We start from the raw sequence: 22,652 nt of genomic DNA on the forward strand, positions 1-22,652 counted from the left end.
TTGGCCAAACCTGTTTGCTATTAAGTTCACAAATACACTCTGAATTGAGCAGTATTTCTGCTCCAATCGTAGTGTTGTAGTCATTTGTGGAAGCAAAGTGCAAAGCTCTTTATTAAACTTAAATATAACCACAGCTATTTCAGCTATAAAGAAAAGAATTCTGCCACCTTTAGGTAAATATTTAGAAGTGAGCAGATTCTTATTAACATTAACATTTCTCAGAGCAGAGTATAATGTGGGAATTATTTTTCATCAGTTAAAACAGCAGCTTTCTCAGAAGTATGAGATATTAATCAGTTTTAGCTGTGTGGGGTACACTTTATATTTTGTCTTCAGGATTTTTAACAACCAGAGATCTGACACTGAATTGGAAAGTTCACCATGTGCCCGAGTGAGCTGGATCAGATTACTGTGTTTGGGTATTTCTGTATTTACTGTTGTTTACATAAAATTAGAAGATCAGATGCCCTTGAGGACTTTGTAAAATCCATTTATCCTTACTTTCTTAGAGGTTTTTTTGTTTGCTTGCTTTTTTTCCCTTGCTTTTGTTTTCTCTGGTCTGCATAAAGTCCAGGTTCAGAAAGATTGAGCCAAATTTTAGAATTAGTGTTTACAGAGATTAGGAAAAGTGATTATATTTCAGCTACTGGGAGGTTTTGCTGTTGATTGCAGCAAGGCTAAATCTTCATCTACTCTGTTTGCCCAAACCCTCTCAGTAGATTCTACTCTGTTTTCTGTGTCTTTACCTGAGTTTCTTGTTGTCTCTTCAGCTGCAGCAGCTTAGCAAAGCCCTCTTTTCCTCTTCCTCCAAGCATTGCTTTAAACAATTTTGGAGTTTCCTGTTTCTGCCCAAAGAGACTGGCCAAGCCCCGTGGTTGTTGCACTGGTGGTCCTGGAGGAGGTTTCCCCTTCTGCTTCAGCAGCACCCTGGAGGCAGAAGGGAATAAGAACACACAGCAGTGCTGTGAAAATGAGCAAAGTTCCCTCAAAGCTGAAATGTCACATTTATGCATGATAATCCAGTGGGGCTTTTTTGGTTCCCAGGTCCAGTGACAAGAGCAAAATTGGAAACACTAAAGGTTTTGCCCTAGGCTCTGGTAAAGTTGGAGGCAACTGTTCAAATTTGGAGTTGCTTACCTGTATCCTGGAATATAAACAAGGTCTGGCTCAAATTAAGGTGTCACAAAACAGATGAAAGAGTTTTGCAAGGAAAGAAGAGGTGTGGAGGGGGATGGGTGCCCCATACCTGAGGTGGCAGTCTCTTATCTGGCCTTCTGGATGCAAATTCAGAGAGCATTTAGTGCTCTACTGGGAGTCCAGTTGACACTTGTGTAGGAAATACTTTACCAAACTAACTTCTAGCATGGCTCATCTCTCATAGGTCAGGTTAGACAGTGGTGCTTATTTTTGGACCTCTTCAGTAGAAGAAGACACCCTGACGATATAAAGACTACTGCCAATCTTGTGGCAGACTACATTTTCACACAGTTCTGTAGCTGTACTGATTTGCAGCCATAATGACAAGAAGTGAGAATGAATAGCAAGGGTAAAGATTAGATGGAAGATCTGAGATAGATGGACCAGTGAAAAGCAGAGGGTTCCCATGCTTTCAGTTTCTATTAGGTTACTGCACAGTTTTCAAGGCCACTTTTCTATCCTTGCAAAAGCCTTGACTTAAGGGTCTTTATGAGCAAGGACTGTACTCGCAGTCTGAAATACAGTAATCCCACAGTACTGTAATTTTCTCTAGTATCTTGTACTTTGGGAATTTCAGAAGTGAAGGCTTTACTTTTTTTTTTTTAATTTTGTTGTCATAAATTTTAAAAGAGCACTTCAGCATCTTGCATTATTATGTAAAAACCATACAGGGTTTTTACATAATAATACAGGGCCAATAATTTGGCCAGGTAATGATAGAACAAATTTCTTGCTTGAATAATGCTTTCAGTTTATTTCAAGGAGCTCTTTAAGGGTGTCAGATGACCGTAGAGAACTCTATTGTAAACCTTCCAGGGCAGAACAACTGTTTACTTCATTCCAAAACCAAACATAACCACAGTCTTGATGAAAACAGTGCACAAATTTCCTCTTGGTGCCTTGTTTTGGCAGAATTTGTGGATGCCTAGACAGGTGAGCAAAATCCATGTCCTCATGCACAGGGCAGGTACTCCATATCTTTAAACAGGATGTCCTCGTTTTAGGCTGATACCTAGAGAGGTCTTTGAGCTCAAATGAGAGTGCAGATACAAAAAGTGGATGATTAAGCTCCTTGGTTGAGAAAGGCTGTCTGGAGGAAACAGAATTTAATGAATGGGCGGAATATGCCTAGGGGGGACAAGAAAGCAGAAGAGGCAGTGTGGGACAGAGACAGAAATAACAAAGAATGATGGTCATACTACTGTTTAGATAAAAGCTGGAGAAAAGTCAGGAATGATACATGCTGGGATCACTGGTCAGTGGATTTGTTCCCCTTTTCTACCTGTTAATGCTGGTTTTGAAAATTGAGCAGTCAGCCCATTCTGTGTCTGGGTTCCTTGTTCCTCAGGGGCATCATGATTCTCAAGATACTGTTGTTTGACTACCAGGGCTGTTACAACATGATGAATGCAGCCATTTGCTAGCACTTCTGAAAAACAAAATGGCTCTCCCGTGCTGTGTTTAGTCTTCTCTGGGGGGAATTTCAAGTCTGGGACCAACCTTCCAACCTTTGATAGCCATTCCAGGCAACAGCTGAGAACAACAGGAGTGCTGAAGCATACGAATAATGAAAAACTGTTTCAAGTATTTGGACCTTTTACAAGGTAGCAAGGTACTCATTGTGTCATAATTTTTATGACAAAATCTGACAATACTTTGCCTGTTCAAAGCTGTGAAAATGGTGATCCTAGAAAGCTACAGCCATAGGAAGGTGGGAAGCACTCTTGGTTTGAAATCCCATTTTGGAATGCTTTTGAACAAAATGCACAGGTATCAAATCTGTATAGTTCCATCTTGTCAGGCCTTACTTTAAATACATTCCTAACTGCTGCTTAAGGTTTTGGAAATGCATTCAAGTCTGTGATGCATTGAAGCATATCTCTGTAGAATTAATTGCCAGTGTTTTGTTGCATCTTTGAAAACCTATTCCTTAACTGACATCTGTCCTGCAGTTTCTTTCTTGACAATGTAAGGAGTCCTGATATGTATACTTATCTCCTATTTTTTTTGTTACCTTAAATACAATGCAGAAGGCAACTACCTTCAGGATTTCATTCTACTTACCCCATTTCCACAGCCTTTGGGATTCTTTCCGAGACCATGTTTTCTGCTAGAAACTACCAGGCAAATCTGACCTCTAACACCAAATGTGTTTACAACTGTTACTTTTCCAAGAAACGAATGCAAATCATCTAGAAGTCACAACTGTCCATCCTACTGCTAAATGATATGATTTAAAAACTGTTATTAGGACATACTTTGCTTTCTTCATGAGAAGTTTTTCTGAGTCAGGATAGTTCACCAAGATTTCATTGAGTGTTTTCTTGTCCAGAATGAAAAGGTTGGCAAAACCATGAGCCACCACGTTGGCAGTCCTTCGATTTCCTCCACCTGCAGCTAATAGGCTGGAATGAAAATAAACCTCATCAGTCAGTGTTACTTGCCCTAGTGAGGAATCTCTTTGCTGGTGGTTCTCCATTAAAGTCACTGTAAAGCTCACTTATGGAGCTGGCTATTCTATCCAGTGTTCTGTAAAGGCCCTGTGCGGATGGGATTAGAAATCCCGTCTCAGGAAGGCAAATTGTCACTGTTGGTCAGGCAGATGCTAAGGACTGCGAAAAGTTTTGCTACGGAGGGACATTTCTGCTAAGAGATACCCACAGCTCGGGCTGCACTTGTTTTAGTCCTCATGTGAACTTGGCATTTCCTCAATTTTACTGCTGAAAGTTATTTGCATCAGTAGTAGAGCAGCATTATTTACAGAGAATGAATGATTCTCCCCCAAGGATTTTCATTTTCCTGAGTAAAAAACTTCTGTGGGGCTCTAGTTTTCAGTTTTCTCACATACCATATCTCACATTTGAATGTTGGCAAGTTAAATGATACATCTTAGGAAGGTCTTCCAGACTGACAGTTACAAATGTGTCTGCCAGAAAAAGAAGGCTATTTTGTTTTGAACGTAAGGCATTAGATCTGTTTAGCCAGCAGCAGTTGGCCAGAGGGAGGATATCTAAAAAAAAAAAAATTAGATGTACAAATAAAAATAAATTGTTCATCTTGCACTAAGCAATTGAAGAGACTTCACTTCTCAGCTGTGCTGATAAGTAAGAGAATTTGCATTTTACTCTTAGTACTAAAATTGCTCTATCACTGTATTCAAGATCTACCCTAAAATTTGTCCTTTAAAGATTTCCCAATGAATGAATATTTTTGGAGAACATTTAGTATTATCTGAATTTGAAAGTTATTAATAAAAGATGTTCTGGGCCCCAGTAAACAGGAACTGATACCTATCTGAAGTAATAATCAAGGATATATAAATATTTGTTTCAATATTAAAGATATTTTTAGAACATATTTCCAACTATTGAATCATATAGATACTCTATTTAATTTATAAAGGATAGTAGGAAACCTCTGCAACTGTGTGTGCAAGGCTATTTTTACATGCTCACAGAGTGTTTTTCTGCAACTCAAGACAGCAATCAATACATGAACTGAAGCTGAAAATGCAGTTTATCATCTTCTTTTTACAATTCTGTACAATTCCTCAGACAGAATAAAACTCTTTGCACAGTAGGAAAAGCTGCTAAAGAAAATTGCAAACACCTTTTGAGCTCTGCTGAATCATTTCTCAAGAAGCCATTGAACAATCATTTTTAGTCTTTCCTAACAGAAAGCTCATTTTATCAAGGTAGATGAGGACTAAAGAGATCAGGTTTTTCATTATGGTGATAATGTGAGGTGAATTTTACAAGTAAAGCAGTCTTTGCTCAAACAGAATTATCTTTGACGGAGGACTTACGTACTTCAGCATTCAATCTGGTTTGGTTAGTGTGTGAAGAGTTATATGACCAAATTTTTTAAAACAGATACATTTGCTTTGCAGTGTTAGTGTAACATCTATATTAATCAAAAAATTTGCTTTCTTTACCTAACATTTTTTACTCCAGTTGTGAGCCTGAAATGATGCAATATTAGTACAAGTTGATAACCTTAGAATTCTTATGCTAGCAAATTAAATTTCAAGCTATAAAGTTGTCAGAGTGATGGCTCAGCTTATCTATTGTTTTTATAGATCTCTGTAGGAAGCTGCTGTTAACTGAAATTGGGGAATGGCTTTTGTAATCAGCTGAACATGCAGGGTTATGATGCCTCAGCTGGGCACCCATGGGCATGTGAGGAGAACTGGTAAGTCAGGAAAGGGAAATAAGTCTGGGTCTTGCTTCTGAGAAGGATGTCAAACTCCAAAGGGCAGAGCCCACTGAAAAGCAGCAGCTGCCACTTTAAGGGAAATCCTGGGCCAAAGTAATGGAAAATGTCATCGTTCACAAAACTAAATAGTCCCTGTAGTTTGGATTTTTATATAAAATTTAAAATTACAAAAGAGCTGAAAGCTGAAGCTGAGATCAAATATTTAGAGATCTTCCTGTCAAAATTTTACATAAAATGGAGAAATGTTTTAGTTTTTCCAGAAGTAACATTTTCTGATAGGAAATAGCTCTGGTGAAATACCAGTAAATGGATGAATGAGGACATCTGGCTTCAAGTGTAACTTTCTCTGGGCTAGTGAAATGTTGTTATAATTGATTTTCTCTTATTCAGAATTGTCTGTGCTGACAGGCTCTCATTAAGGCAACAATCTGTTTGCTTCTGATTCTGAAATTATTTTACTTCTCCAAACTGATATTATCTATACAGGAAAGTTGCAGTGGGGGTAAAATGTTAATTGGAACTCCTATTACTTAATCCCTTTCTGTGATAATTTTCAAGGATGAAATTGGCAAGGGACATGCTTGATCATTTCTCTTGCATTGGCTTTCTTGCTGAAAGTATAATTCAGGGCATTTTTTGGAAATAAACAGTTTTTATTTTCTTTAATTCCTTTGCCCTGGAGACTTCTAAGCATCATTTACATGCATTTTGAACAGAGTGAGATTAAATAGCAGCATCTTATAAATCATGTACCTAAACCACTCAGAAGGAGGCTGATGTATTTCTCTAAACAAATCTTGAATTGGAAATCAGAAGGCAATCAGCCTGACATCAGGTTATAACTGTTATGGAGTGAGAGGAAAACTTGGATGTCCTAAGTATGTATCTTTAATATCCATTAAAGAATATTTTTTCCATTTTCTTGTGGTATTCTGTATTCAGAAGACCTTGACAAAATTTATAAAAAAAGGTGCAATACAAGCTCATTATTTTCTAGCACCTTGCCACAAGGAAGAGCATACCTCTACTGATACACTTAGTGCATCATGTCTGCCAGTTGCTGTGGTTTTTCTCCTCGAGTTTATCCACTGCCTGACATTTTATATGCAAATTTCTTGTGTCTGAATGGGTTTGCTGCTGCAGTAGGTCAGTCATGAATAAAACAAGACTAGAAGTGTAGCATTATAGCATTGCTGAGGGCTCTGCTGCCCATATTGGCAAATATGTAAAGAAGGACGTACTGGGAAATGAATCTTTAAAGGTCATTGCATGGTTCTCACGTGGAAACAAGCGCTCACCTGTGTTAGATCAAAAGTGTAAAAATCTCTTCCTTGTTTTAAAACCAGCAGTTAACATTTCTCAGTTTAAAATACAAAGTTCTCACTTCAAATACCAGGCTAATAAATAATTGAAAAAACATGTATATGTTACATATGGGGGCTGCTTTAGCTTTTTCTTCTGTCTTTTCATTATTCAGCCCTTATTGATGAGTTCATTCTCAGTCTTTCTGCATAAGTTACAGTACAGCCTTTTGTTTGGATGCTTCACTCATGTATTATATTGTCACACGGATAAATACCTTCCAAATAACCTTCTCTCAAAGAGCTGATATAATTTCTTTCCCACTTAATGAACAAGTTCTGTAACTGTGAGATTTATCAGATGTTTTCCACTTGAGGTCCACAAGTTCTGTACACATATCATTGGATAAACAGGAATGTTCCCCCTACTACAAAGGTAGACACAACTAGAAGACAAATGTAAACCTGGCACAGAGCTGATTACTGCTTTTCAAAAGCCAGATTAAAGCTACCAGCAAGAGGATTAACAATAACAGGAAGTTAACTGGAATAAACCAAGGATCCAGTTTATTAGATCCAGCAGCACATTTATTTTATTACTTTTCCTTGGGTCAACCTCAGCAGGGGGGTGCAGTGCCTAAATACTAGCACTTAATTGGCTAATTGGGGAACATAGCACATAAGAGTTAATGAATTTTGCATAGAAAGTACATGCAGAATATAAAAACCATTTGTAGCCACCAGAAAAAAATTCTCATCCAGATAAATTCAGACAAAAGAATCTGATCTATCCAGATTTTTCTTTTTTTGTATGCTCTTAAAGGAATAATTTTTCAAATTGGGATGTCTGATTTTCAGTAATTTAATCCCTACTTCAGCTCCTAAATGAACGATTTTTTGTTGCTATTTTAGATTTTTGTATCTATTTTGTTGGAAATTAATTTTCATCTTTGCCAGCTGCTGTTTAAGGGCACCTCTTCTTATTACAAGACAATAAAATGCATTTGGTCCTCCTGTATTGCAGACAGCATAACAGGGAGATGTGTTAAATCTTTAAAATGCCAAAGAAGAAATTTGTCTGTATATCCCTGTGTACGTCGATCAAAACACTGGGCTCAGATCTTACCCTGTTAATCACTGATGCTTCACTTATATTTTCCTTCACTTACCTGCATCTCCTTCCTCAGTGTCCTCTTTGTTGATAGCTGTCATGCTTACCACAGAGAAGTTAAACAACCACTGATTATTTGACAAGTTCTAAAAAAAGTATTAAAAATGGTGATGGACCTACCTGATCTCCCCAAATACAGCTCCTGCTCTTAGTGTAACCAGGACTTTGGTACCATCAGGGCCTCCAAGGACTTGAACTTCACCCTGTTTGATGATGTACATCTCTCTGCCAATCTCTCCCTGGGCATACAAACACATAAAGAACCCATGTTTTAGCAGTGTTTTTTGTTGTTCTTCTTTAAATATCTCTCTATTTTCTTGTGAACAGAGGGTGTACTGCTATTATGAGGCAAAGCAGCAATTTAGTTTTAAAAGTGAAAAAGAAGCAGCAACAAAGCCAGGACTGAAAATGTAGGGACTTGCACTTCCTATCTCTTCACTTGGTCCTCCAAGCTTGCATGCAGCATCTCCTTGGTGAAGTAGGGTGAGACCAAAATACATCCAAGAGGAATGTGGCTCCAACATTCCCTACTACATGTTGCAGCATTAATAAGATTGCTATGGTTGTTGTTCACACAGTAGATTTATACAAGTGAGAGGCCTTTTAGCTCTGAATCAAGCTGTAATAAGTTGATACGTCAATTTCTCATAATCCATCTTTGGTAAGAACCGTTTGCATCAGACTGCAGTACCAAGACATTGAATCTGTTGCTGTCCTTTATTCTCTCTGCTGTGTCAGAGCCCCATCTAGTCTAAGATCCTTTTATGCTGTGCATTGTATAAGCAAACACACCAAACTACTCTTCCACCCTTCTTAGCCAACAGTAATCCTAGGATTGGTCTTTGAAGGGACACACTTCATCCTTCAGTGTATTCACAAATGTTTGACTTCTACACAGCGGAGTCAGTGGAACTAACCCAGCATTCTGGAGGAGGATTGTATGCTTAACTCTTGGAGGGAACAGGACCTTAGTGAACATGTTGGACCAGAACTGCTAAAGACAACTTCAGGAGTTCTGATGGTCACTTCTGGATGTAGCGGGACCTGTGGGTCACTTGCCAGAACAGTGATAGTACGGATTACTATTCATCCCCCCAAGTCTTAATTGCATCTTACTTTGCCCTATGTTTACATGCTTTCTGAAAAGGCACTTGGGCCAACTGGTCAGAAGCTGAGCTATTTGCCTGTGAACTACCTGTCTGGTCAGGTTTAAGCCAAAATGCTGAGACAAGGTAGGCGTCTTTGCTAAGAGACAGTGTGACATCATTCAGCTGGAAACCTGGAGATGGCTCTGAGCTATGAGTGAAAGTAGAGCAGATCCTGCTGGAAGGAGCTTTATGGGATGCAGTATATTTTCTACATTCTTAGATAATTCTACTTAAGAGTGTCTGAGTACACAAATGAAGCACTGGCAAAGCCTCATAGACTGAGATCTGTAGGCTGGGTTTGTATGCATAGAAGTATAGAAACAGTAAGTTTGATCCATTTTAATTATTAAAATTTCATGAGGTATCATTAGATAAGCCCTATTTACATTAAATGCTTTCCCATATTACTATAATTTCATGTTTAGTAATGTAAGTAATAAAATCCATATTGTCTTGCTCTAGGTTGAAATTTGAGAGCACATTTGTTGTTACTACACAGAGTAGCTTAATTAATTTTACGCTTTCTAATTCAGTCAGGATTAATTTTATTTAAAGGACATTGTTGACCGGTATTTGAACTCTTTTTCTAAAATACATAGTATAATTCTTATTTGAACAAGACAAGAATGCTCACCTTTTTGCAGACAAAGTCACCAGGTAAATACACAATGGATTTCAACCTTATCAGCATGTCATGTATCATCTGCGTATCACAGCCCTGTTAAAATAGAGTTGATCACTCTGCTAATTCAGTATTAAAAGTGACTATTAGTGCCTCAAAAGCCAACAATATAGGAATGACCCAGGGATTCCATAAGTGGAATGCAAACTCAAAAGATCATAAAGATCAGCTATTAGAGCTGAGAAAAGACTGAAAGAGTTGTTATTTCAAGTACTTATAAGGTTCTCTATGGGTTGAACATATTTTCATTTTTTTACAAAGTGAGTTTCTGTATGTCCAGATTTTCAGAGGAAGCTCAGTTAGTGTTATGTTCAGAGCTTTATGTGTCTTTTATGGGAATTTTATGGGATTTTTTTTTTTTTTTTTAACTGATCCGGGGGAAAAAAGCAGATCATGTCAAATGTTGATATGAATCTATGAACTCCATTCCTTCAGCAAGTATGGAAAAACTGTACAGCCATGTAATGTTTATACAGATACAACATGTGATTTCTTGCAAATGTGAAACAAGAAAATTTGCTGTGTGTACTTCTAAAAACTCAGGGTCTCCTTGCTTTTGTGCCAGAAATATAATTTTAAGTACACATTTAAATTGTAGCTCTGCCAAACTACCATGATAAGTAGAGAAAAAGCTCCTTTGCACAAAAATTGATTTTGAAGCAGCTTTCTGTACAGCAATGTTACACTGCCAGAACACAGCATGGGTGATCTCTCAGGCACACCTGGATGGCTACAGCAAGGTGGACTGCATTAAAAATTAGCTTATTCTCTGTCTGACTCTTGAGATTAGTTATACTCTGAACTCACTCACAGTCTGACCATACCATCAACTACAGTATGTTGTTGTAACAGGAATTTGCCTTAGTCTCATTTGCTTTCTTTAAAGATCACTGTCTTAACTCAAAAGAAATCCAAATGCAGGCGCTTGGGTTTGTTCTGATGTCTCCATTCACTGAGACATTTCTTAGACTTATTTTGCCTTGTATGCTAACAAACATGTACTTAAGTGTTGCAAGATGCACAAGACAAGGTTTCTGTACGGAATACCACATATTTCTGCATTCTCCTCTAAAACTACTTGCCTTGAATAGGTCCACTTTATTGACAATGGCAAAGTTCACATCAATTGCGATGGCCAAGTGCATTTTGACTGGCATCTGCTCCAGTAATTCTGATTCATCTGAAAAAAAGAAAAAAAAAGACAAAGGAATGTCCACAAAAATGAGCAAAAATAACTTAATGGAGTTATTCTAACATTTATGAGTTCAAGTGAGGAAGCAGCTAATATGCTTTTACTAAGATGCTTAATATATCTTGTCTAAAATTATTACCAAAACATTGTATTAATGAATAGAATTTGTGAAGTAATAAGAATCGTATTGCTTTGTAGTTCCGTTCTTTTCCAAAGTAAGTTGAGCACCCTCCTCTCACTTCCCACATGCAACTCAGAAAAGGAGAAATGTGAATTTCACCCAATATCTGTACTATACAATCTCCCTCACTCAGACATGCTAAGTAACTGGAATTGGAAATCCTCACCCAGCATTCCTTGAGAGTCCCATGTGTATTCATACCAAGTTCGAACACGATTTTGCACCATTTTGGGAATAGAATAAGTGTTCATATAGGAGACAGTGTTGTCCACACAGGAACGAAAGTAGTTCTGCCCTGCTGTTGCTGCTCCAATGACGTCTCTCATCTGCAAGCATCAACTGTTGTCACTACACATTTCCGTAAAAAATAGTCTTGATTTTAAAATCTTGTCAGCAACATATAAAAATAATATAATACTTTTTGCAAAATCATTGATTAATTATGCATTTGGCTGCATGTTTTGAATGTTTTGTACTTCATCTGGTTTTTCAGAAACATTACAGATTTAATCTGATTGTCTTGGAAAGTGTAATGTTATGATTTTAGAGGAGTAATTTCTGGGTTTTAGCTTATTCTTATGTCTTATATTTCTAGACATGGATGAAAATTATAGATAATACTTTTCTTAAAAATCCATAGTAAAGCTATTCTGCATTTGGCATGCAATGCAAGTCAGAATTGAAGCAAACTGGGCTGAATTTCTGTAATAACATCATCTGACACCACTAGGACTAAAATTGTGCCACTGTTTAAATAGTTAAGAGATCAGTCCTAAGCTCTGAGAGCTAAAAGGTGACCCTTAAGTTTTTAGTGCAGGAACTTCATTTAACATTTCAACTCAAATGTAATTCAGTTTTTAGAAAGTGAGTTAATGTTCATTGGCTTTAAATCAAATTGTGTACAAAAGAGCTAAAAACAGGGAACTGATTAAACATGTGTATTTATCAGAAGACTAAGTATGTTTGACATTAAAATAGAGGATGGAAACTAAACTTTATCCCAGAAATAAACTCCATTAAATTGAATATATTATCACTACATTACAGTAATTTGAATATAATGTTACTGATTATTTTATGTACCTGACCAATTAAACTGGAGAAGACAAAGACGCCCATGAAATAATTCAGCAGTTGAAAAACTATTTCAAACAGTGTTTGTGGTTCTGGAAGGCCACCGATGGTGATTAAACTACGAACTGCCCAGTAGTAACACCTCAGGTACCTGTGGATACAAACAGCATTTTTCTTAGACTGTAGCTACTTATGTGTTTGAAGTTAAGCATATGCCTACCTGAGTTGGGCCTTTCAGTGATGCTTTTCAGTCCAAAAGACTTTCACCGTTTTATGAAGAGTTATGAATTTATAAATGATAGTTACATAGGTCAGGTTGAGCTGAATGTTCTCAGAGCAAAATAAGAATGTATGGGAAATGCAGCTCTAATTTACTGTTCTCTAGTAACTCTACGTAGCATTACAGAAGACTTGTGTACAAAATTGCCAAGATGGACATTACAGTGCTAGAATGCTCAAAAAAAAAATAGACTGCGCCTGCGGAAGATGGTCAGAAGCAGTGTAAAAGTGTTAGAGACTGCCCAGAGTCTCTCTGTAGCAGCATACTGGATGCTCAAACACCTGAAGGCCCCTTTCATGGCTTTCACTTGATGACACCAGTGCGAAGCCTTATGGTGGGAATGAAAAATGCAATATTGTTCTTCTTGTGTCCATTTCTTCCATGTCCTTTAACCATGTTGGTCTTCTTCCCAGTCTGCTTCTGAGCACCCTTCAATGGCTCTACCTCCTGGGTTATGTCCAACAAGTTATGTATTTCCACGAGCTGTGTGTTAATCCAGCTTCTCTAAACCACCTCACTAATTCAGCACTGAAAGGTTGACTCCTCAATTAACATCTCCTAGCTGCTAGTCTCCACAACTCCTTCTGTCACCTTAACAAACTCTTTCTTGCCTTCTTTACTACAGAGTCTTTTGCCTTCGAGTTGTGTATTTCTACTAGTATGATAACACAAATTTATGAAAGCAACAAATGACCTGGAGAGAATGCTTTAAAAAAGTGCCTTGGCATCTCTAAACCCCTGGTTTAAATTTCATTCTAGAACATTGAACCACAACAATGCAGCGTTGCAGTGGGGAATAACTAGTTCAAATTATTGTTGTGAGAATGCTATAATTTCCTTATTTTCTGAGCAAACAAGTAATTGTTTTAGATATATTTTTTAAAGCCTGCTATTAATTAGAATGTGACTTCCTAAGTTTCTGTACAATCAAACTTCAGCTTTGCTGATGATTAGGAGTGGAACTTAATTTTCCTTAATTGTAAAGTGGGATTTTCTATTATATCAGCTGTGACTACTGCTTCTGAAGCAATGATGATACCTTATGTTTGTTGAATTTTATTGAGTTTTAAATAATAATTTAAAAAAAACCAAACAACCCTCCCCAAACACTAAGACAGAGAAGAAATACTTTTGGAGATAAGTTTGTTTTGAAATAGAAAGTCTCACATGCCTGCTCTGAACCTGAGGCCACCTGGTCTGCTTGCAGACTTTAGGTGTATATTTTATTTAATGGCCTCCACTTTCAGACTTCTCTCTTTTTAAGATGTGAACTCCTATAACGGGACATTCATGTAATAATACAGGGTTGGTTTTGTGCCAGTGCGAGAAAATAAAATCACAATAACAACCAATTCCAATGAGGCTTGTTTTTTCTTAAATCACTTGAAAGAATTTTCAAGTTTTTCACCTAAAATGTAAGGCTTTACTTAGCAATTGATTCTGCTTTTCATTACAAAGTCACTTTTTTCTTGGTTGCAGATTAATAAAATGCATTAACAATGACCATTTTACCATAGTTTTCTAGTTTTAGATGTTCACAGTCAGAACTGGCCATTTTCATTCAGAGTCCTCAAATAAAAAATGCATTGCATATTTTTCATCTTATCATTTTCCTTGTTAGGGATGCAAAATGAACTGCTGGATTATGCCACAACAATATTTTCAATATTTTCAATATTTTGGGATTAAAAAAAATCACGTGTGCATGTTTCCAGCAAAGTATGCATAAGTAGCAGCTTTTTCTTAGACTTCTGTAGTATAAACAAATAATAAGAAAAAGACTCAGGTCCATTTTGGAAGAATTACATATTTAGGCATAAAATCATGCTTCTAGCTTGACTGAGGGGAATTATCATGTAAAGCATATTAATATTATATTGATTTGCCATAACTGAGAATGCTGTGGTGCTTGAAACATGTATAATTGGGTAATATAAGAGTAAAGAAATTAACATTAGTTCTGTGCTAGTTACTTTAGGAAACAAAAGTAATTAAGCAATTCCCTCACCCACAATGGCTCTGCATGCCAAGTTTGCAAACCCCACCATGATAGACAATATAATCTTTATTCTGGGAATGTCTACAAAGAATGAAAGCAGCTCCTCAGAGGAATTTAGGGGTCACACTCTTCTTTGCAGTTTTGTATGTCCAAAATGTGAGATTTTTTTTTATATCTGCCTACCCCTTTCTTAAGATGTAGTTAATACACTGTGTTCTTCTGTAATTTTACTTCAAAAGAAACTTTCTATTGGCAGAGGCACATGATATTCTCTATCTCTTAGGCACAGGTTTTCTCCATTTATGCATTTTTATTTTGATCTGAAATGGAAGTTGCGCAGCTGAAGTACAGAGCAGCTTTTTTCTTCCCTAAGAACGGGAGAAATGAGATTGTAAATTTTGTTTAAGGAAAGCCAGAAAAAACAAACTCCTATTTTAACAGTATTAGCAGCTCTGCTTCCTACCAGCATGTGTCTGGAAACCATCACTGTTCACTATACAGCTTACCAGCCTGCTATAAAATTACTGTTGAAGTAAACAACAGTCATGAGACAAGAAAGGGATTTTCCCTCTGTGCATCATAGAGAGAATGTTTATCCTTTATGCAGTCAAACTACTAGATTTTCCCTTAAAAAGAAAACCTAGGTATGAAAACATTCAGAAACACCACAAATAAGATACCTTGTAATATTATGCCAATAGAAATATCTTTTTCAGAAAAGTCCATTTCAGAATACACTAAACTTCTTTCATGGTTTTGTTTAGTGCAGGTATCAAGTCTTTGTGCATGTGTCTCTCAGCTTTTAAGGTGGTACTCACATAATCATTTCAGCCCAGGTAGACATTGTTTCAGGGGTCTCATTTTTTACTTCTCTCAGACTACAGCCAGGATGGGTTTAAGCAGAGTAAAGAAGCAGCCTTTATAAACTAATGAATTCCTTCTTGATACCTCTTCTAGAGTGATGTGTTCATCAGGTGCCTTCGGGTCTGATGATCTCAGACACACTGAGGAAATTATAACATTTTTACCTAAAAAAGTATTGCTGTGGGTAGCAGGTCTGAAAGTCCGACACGTGAGTTGGGCTGTGCATTCACAGCTTGTCTGGAGGCACAAAACTGTCTTTGCATAGCAAACACTGCCACATCAGACCTATTGCAAGAGCAATGCACAGCTGATACCCAGGAGACACATTTCAAGATTTGTCAGTCTCACTGTGCATTGGGCAATGCATAGAAAAGGAGAGGAATTGCTCTAGACACGTACAGTGACCATTTTCTGGGACTTCCAGACATCCACTAAGTCTGTCCTCAGAACAGGAAGGCAGCAAGCTACAGAAAAACATAACTGGGATGCAAATAGGTGTCTTAAATTTGCCAAAGAATTTTGCAGACTGCTTGTGGATGACTTGCAAACAGCAGAAGTATACCATGAGCAAAGTGAAACAATTTGTTTTGCCTAAATTTACTGCTGACCTGGAGGGTTTGCATGAGAATTTCAGCTCCCTAGTTTCAGTTTCTCTGTGAACGGGGATGAAAGAGATATACTTCCTTGGGACAATTCAGAACAATGACATTACATTGAATCCCTTGAAAAGGATTTGTCCATTTTCCTCAGGAACTGGGGAGACTGATCTTTTACTTAGGTAGTTAAATTAGATTGTAAATAAACACATATAGTTGAAATTGTCCATTTAAAGAGACCTTTTCAATATGCTACTGTCCTTGCACAGACTCTACACTCTGGTTTTGCCTTAGTGGTGCTGTGCTTCTACATTAGGAGAGACTGCGGTCTTGCCCACTCGAGCTCACGAGTGCACTTTTAATGCTGGAAACATTGTGTGTGGCTAATTTGGGTGTGTTGCAGGGAGGGAAAATTGACTGCCTTTTACGCCTCAAGTCAAGGGATTTGACTGAAGGCTGCTGTGCAAAAGAACTCAAATCTTGCACTGACACTAACACTTCCTGGACAAGACCTGGAAAAGAATAGAGCTTGCAGAAATTTGCAGAAGCACTACTTTGATAATTTTGCTTGTGGTTTGAGTGTTGCATATAGCTGTTACTTACAGATTTAGCTCATCAGCTAGTGTGCCTGCTCAGGAACATGTATGTAATCCAACTGATAATGGAAACTGTTGTCTGTTAATTATTTTTAGCCTGGAAAAGGAAAAAAAATCCTAGGAGTGTTGACATTTTTAAGAACTGGTTTTGGCCATAACTATCAATATTTTATGGACACAGCAGGGATTCTACATAAAGCATTAATGCCACTAAATCAGTGCCAGATCGTTTGCTGTGGGTCAGTGTAATCTGAGATGGATAGAATTTTGATTTACTTGTCAAACTGCTTGCTGTCATTTTGTTAAAGTTAGCTAAGTAGCTATGTTTGCCTAACCTTTCTGAATATGTTCCCATTCTTTGTGAGACTACTGGCATATTTTGCTTCAAATACTGTCAACCCTGAACGCTCTGTGAAAGCAAATTATATGTTCACTGCTGTGCCATAATGTATGCTTCAGTACTAGTCACTTTTCCTGACATATTGTTCTTATATCTGCTTTCCACATAAATGAATATACCTAGAAGTATCTTGTCTGATAAGTTTAAATTCACATTGCATCTCCAGTTATAACTAATGCTCACACAATGCCTCTCTGTGTGAAAAAATCCTCAAACATTTGATGATTACATTTTATGTCATGCCTAATTCTCTAAGGCAATGACTATCCCACACAGTCAGCATTTGATGTTAGTGGGATACAAAGCTATACTTTACGAAATGCAGCTCATTGTGGAATATTCTTTGGGGTCCCATGTTCATGGTACTATATATTCCCGCATGAGTTAGATACAGGCAAAAGAATAAAGTCAGACATTCACCAACCAGTTGTCAAGATGAAGTAGATTAATGGCTTAATGAGGTTTACATGGATATATCATTGAATCATTGAATGGTTTGGGTTGGAAAGGGCCTTAAAGATTATTCAGTTCCAACCTCCCTACCATGGGGAGGGATACCTTCCACTAGACCAGGTTTCTCAGAGCCCCATCCAGCCTGGCCTTGAACACCTTCATGGATTGGGAGACCACAACCTCTCTGGGCAACATTTCAGTGCCTTACCACCCTTATAGTAGGAACTTCTTCCTAATATCTAATTCAAATGTGTCCTCTTTCAGTTTCAAGCCATTCCCCCTTGTTCTATCTCTGCACGCCCTTGTAAAAATTCCCTGTGCAGCCTTCATGTAGGCTTCCCTTTAGGTACTGGGTGGTGCTACAAGGTCTCCCCAGTGCCTTCTCTTCTCTAGGCTGAACAGTCCCAACTTTCCCAACCTGTCTTCAAAGGAGAGGTGCTCCAGACCTGTGATTAACTTAGCGGCCTCCTCTGGACTTGCTCCAACAGGTCAATGCTTTTCTTGTATTTGGATATTTATATACCCAAATATGCATTTTATTTCAGAATCTCAGTTTAATGCAGAACTTGAATTCTCATTTTATTATCATTGTTTCTAGAACAAATCTGCTCTAAATTCCATGTGACTGCAGTGTGACTTCATTTGAGAATTTTTTTTTGTCTCCTAATGGAAAAGGTATCACAAAATATTAGAAAACCTGGCCATTGTGAGGGCACAACTGCATTGTCTGTGGCAAAGCCAGTAAATAATTTCTACTGATTGTTTCTCTGAGCAAAATGTGAAATATTTTTCTCTGTGAAAAACAGGTAATTCTTTCTTGCCTGTTCTCTAGACTGTTCTGAAGAAGCTTGAAGACTGAGTAAACTCTCTATTTTCAGAGTTTTCAGGTTTCTTACTCTCATGTACCTTATTTTTTAATTATGAGGCAAGTATTCCCAAGAATCACATTGGCAAAAAATATAATGGAAATTGCTTCTGAATTTTGTCAGATTTCTGCAAACCTCGATCCTGCAGATAAATACCCATCTATAACTTCACTTACATAAGTGGTCCCACTAAGCTCCATGACCCTGCCTGCAGGTCTGACTGCAGTACTCAAGCTGAGTATTTTAGTGGTGTTTGAAAACTTCAGAAGTAATTTTTTTCAAGAGCCAACCCTACTTATTAAAAATCAGTGCTGCTTTACACAAAGTGTGTTTTGCTCTCAAAGGCTATTTTCTAGTCTTTCAAGACAGTGACTTGACACTAAACTTGTAAGTCTGACAAAACTACAAACAAGAGGAGCATATCTCCAAGAGAAAGGTGAAAAGTTGTTTAGGTGATTTATGACAGCAGTAGGATACCATATGTGGTTTTGCAAGGAATGTAATCAAAGAACAAATTGAGCTTCTGTGGCTTTAACTATATTATAGCCTTTGAAAGAAATGAATGTTCATACAACTGAACCTGCTAGATATATCTTTATAAGACTATGCACAGAATATATTATGACTGCGCTGTTTTCTCTTACTTCCTCTATCACCTTCATAAATGTTCCTTGGCACCCAACTAGTGCTGTCATAAGGAGCTTGTGGAAAATTGTGCCAATATCCAGTGTTTCCCCTGAAGACACTCTGCCACATGTTTAAGCATGATCTTCTCAAAAGATCAGAGAGAGCTGGTGGAATTTTGTCAGACCAATCACTGTGGTGTAGAGGGACTAAAATGTTGCACTTTAACGACACAATGCTGTGTGGCAGCAAAAGAACTCCCAAATTATCCCTGTGTTTCCTTTGAGGGATTGCTATACAATCCTTCTAACAGTTCCCAGGTGCATATGCAATCAGTAAGTTTAATTTATGACCTTTGTTGCTTTCTAAATGTTTAATTAAGTTAGTACTTAGCACTGACTCATAAACCTATAAAAGCTGAAAGTGGTGAACTGATTATTCACTGCACCTGCCCTCCAAATATGTGTTAGTATTGAAAACTCCTAATCAGCAGTCATGGTGCTAAAAGTTTGCTATCCAAGCACTTATAAAGTAAGGGCATACCCTGCAAGCAGTGGCATGGGAGAAGGATGGGGAAGCAGGAAAGGGCAAAATCAACAAAAATCTCTTGCAAGAGAAAAGGACTTACATGTTTCCTTCTCCATCATATACCCATCTAGTGCTGCCAATTCCTTCATAGTCTGAAGCCCAATAATACACGCATGCATTAATGTGCAAGATAAACAGCAAGTATCCAGTTGTTCGAATGACCCTATAAAAGTCAACAGATTCCTGTAAAACAACTTATATTTTTCCTTTTTTTTAATATAGACCCCATTACTTCTTTGGATTAATAATGTTAATGTTAAGCATCCACTTAAGTAGTTCCCCACCTGTATTGATTCAATGAAAAAAATGGTTGGCAGTTACCCATCTCTCACATCTGCCCAAGGTCAAATAAATATCTTTCCTAGAATATTTGACATGGGGAAATTTTTAAATTATGGTTCCCTGAGGAGTTTATAGTCCACTTCTTTTAATGGCTATGAATATTTCCAGAAATTTGAAACTATATTAATGAGGGTACAGGGTAAAAAATAATGTGTTTCCCAAACTCTGTCCAAGATAGGCTGTAAACTTGTGAACCAAAGCCAAGAAATGTCTGAGGTCAGAAATGAACTGCTTTACAAGACCTGTAGTAGAAAGCCTGCAGTAGATCCTCTACATAGTATGATTTAGTCTCTACAGCAGGAGTTATATCATTCCTAATCCCAGCTCTTTTGCTTATGGCCAGTTCTTTGAACGATATCAATGATGAACTACTTAAGCACCAAACAGCTTTCTGTTTAATACAATAATGATCTCATTGTATATCCTCTGTTCAGTGCCTGGGGATCAAAAGAAATATCTCCTGGATTTAGATCTCTATTGAAATACTCATACAAGCAGGGAATAAATAAGTAGGAAAAGTACAGGACTTGTCTAAACACAGGCTGGTAGGTAATGCGTTTATCTGCTACAGCTAGAACTCAAGGCAGTATGCAGTGCAGAATAACTGAATAAGTGGTTTTATGAAAATTTAATAAGATCTAACTAAGTCAGGCCTATAAACAAAGTTAATGGGAGATAATATCTCTGTGGTTGCTTCATTAAGCACTCCTTTGCTGCTTCTTCAGCCTTTGCATGCTGTCCTTGGCCTCTCCATGCCGTACACTACCTAAGTGTACACTTCTTCTTTTTTTATGCTCACAAATGAATACTATTTCTCTGTTTAAAAGTTGGCATGCTTCCAGGACAGTTCTGTTTAGGATTGCAAGCTGTAGAGAACAGCAGATAGCTGTTGTGATCTAGTAATGTTGCACTATTGCCCATGCTAGGTCTTCTGTTCAAGTTTGAATCCATGAAAGACTCCTGAGGTCTGAGTGAAGATTCCAGAAACCTTTGCTATGTTATATTTCTCCAGACATATGTTGAATCTATCACAATGAGAAGATAAGATGTAAGTAACTCTTGCTAGCTCTAGTCCTACAAACTCAAACTACTTAGTTTGAGAAGAGAATCCCCCCAGGTATATCAAGTTGCTGTGTAGAAGCTTAGTTTGATATTATCTAGTTAATTGGTGCCTTATTGCTCAAAGTGTGACTATACCAATCTCAGACAAAAGAAAGATTGACACATTAAAATACAATGCAGTAATTTGCGAAAAAAGACTGGGGTTTTCTAGATCTTTTGGCTCCTGATTGTGCTCTTCTTCACTACCTCTGTTCTCCATTTGTCAATGAGCAAAACTGGGAGTCAGTGTTTTCTGAACTATGAATTAGAAAATAGATTCGCTTTGTAATATTTAGATTCTGCAGTTTACATTCTGAAAGTGATTTAATATTATAAATCTGAGTGGGTCTTTGACCAGGAAGCAAAGACACAAGCAGCAACACACAGCTGTGGTTCTCAACACATATCACACTAAAAAGCTCTCTGACAAGGCAGAAGTGCTTTGCAGGGTAGCTGACTTATTTCTGCAGCACCAACAGACAGGAACAGTACATACTCCAAAACTGGGACAGGGAAAAGAATCTGTTGGTGTTGGTATTACACAAGGTAAACTAGGCCTGATGACGTTGACAATAATGATGACAAAGTAGATGGGTTCATTGGGTTTTATCAGCATCACTGACAGCTGAGGGGCCTATGAAACTTGCCATAGCTGTGTCCATGGACTCCTTGAGTTGGATCCAAAATTCCTTCTGTTAATGCAGAAGGTGACAGTTCGGCAGACTATGGTTATAATCACTACTTGAGAACTGTGCTGAATTGATCCTCATTCCAACTGTAGTCAGTGCAGTGAAGGATCAAGTTTCTGTATATGCCAGGTTTATGGGGAGAACATGTTTGAAGAAAAATGTTGACACAGGCTCAGGTTCATAACTCCTATTAAGTACAAATAAACAGCTACTGAGGATTTGGAACTGCTATTAGCAACCTGAAGAAAGTATTCTTAAGCTCTTTCTCTAAAGAAACTACTTTCTGATACTTCTGATCAGTTAAATTTTGGCAGCAGCCTCAGTTTGGTGAATATTTTGCCTGAACCAGGCCAGCTGAACTGAGGTAGATTTCATATGTAAGTGAAGCCTTATATATACTATATTAACGATTACCATAAAACAGATGTTTTAAAAAACCCTTTAAATTGAACAGTTAAAGATGTATCATATTCCACCCAGTGCTTAACTGACAACTCATGAAATCATATGAAATGCATTCTATGCCAAGCTTTGCGTGCCACTTGAGTTTTATCAGCACATACCTGTAGATGTATGCTTTTTCCATAATAGCTTCCAAACGATCATTAAACTCAAAGAATGTGTTATGCTGCATGGAAAACAAACAAAAGTAATCCAATCAATATTTTTCAGTAAACATCTCTTTTATAGTACTACTGGCATTAATTCACATACACATTTTGAAAATGGATTTTTCAGTAATCAAACTTTCTATAAACAATGTCCTAGTTCTGGCCAGGACAGGGTTAATTTTTTCAGTAGCTGGGAGGGGCGTGGCTAGGAGTCGATGTTGTTCTATATCTCAGATCATTGCTTCGGGTGCGATAAAGGGACTCTCTCTTCCAGGGAAGAAAGGTGTTCCTTCCTGTTGAGAAAACCTGGCAGAGGGAGCTGTCTGATATTGTTTATTATTGGGGAGTTTTTCCATGTGAATAATTTCTTTTCTTATATCCTCTGTCATTAGCAATGTTCTTGTTAGTGTTCATTTTCTTGTCTCATTGCTGTTTCCAGTAAATTGTTCTTATCTCAACTGGTGCTCTATGCCTTTTGTGCC

General features: G+C 37.6%; 1 protein-coding gene across 1 annotated transcript in view; it reads right to left on the minus strand.

The window, feature by feature from the left end:
* CNGB3 (cyclic nucleotide gated channel beta 3) overlaps positions 1–22,652 on the minus strand; it is a 62,259-nt gene that overhangs the window by 3,993 nt on the left and 35,614 nt on the right. Inside the window, exons 9-17 of the mRNA XM_017731060.1 lie at positions 22,123–22,187; positions 19,468–19,590; positions 12,171–12,312; positions 11,254–11,413; positions 10,797–10,894; positions 9,667–9,750; positions 8,005–8,123; positions 3,456–3,602; positions 747–927 (exon numbers count right to left, since the gene is read on the minus strand). Coding sequence (XP_017586549.1) covers positions 747–927; positions 3,456–3,602; positions 8,005–8,123; positions 9,667–9,750; positions 10,797–10,894; positions 11,254–11,413; positions 12,171–12,312; positions 19,468–19,590; positions 22,123–22,187 — 1,119 coding nt within the window. The remainder of the gene's footprint in view (positions 1–746; positions 928–3,455; positions 3,603–8,004; positions 8,124–9,666; positions 9,751–10,796; positions 10,895–11,253; positions 11,414–12,170; positions 12,313–19,467; positions 19,591–22,122; positions 22,188–22,652) is intronic.

The sequence above is a fragment of the Corvus brachyrhynchos genome, unplaced genomic scaffold, assembly GCF_000691975.1.
Source record: "Corvus brachyrhynchos isolate BGI_N302 unplaced genomic scaffold, ASM69197v1 scaffold293, whole genome shotgun sequence".
NCBI lineage: Eukaryota > Metazoa > Chordata > Aves > Passeriformes > Corvidae > Corvus > Corvus brachyrhynchos.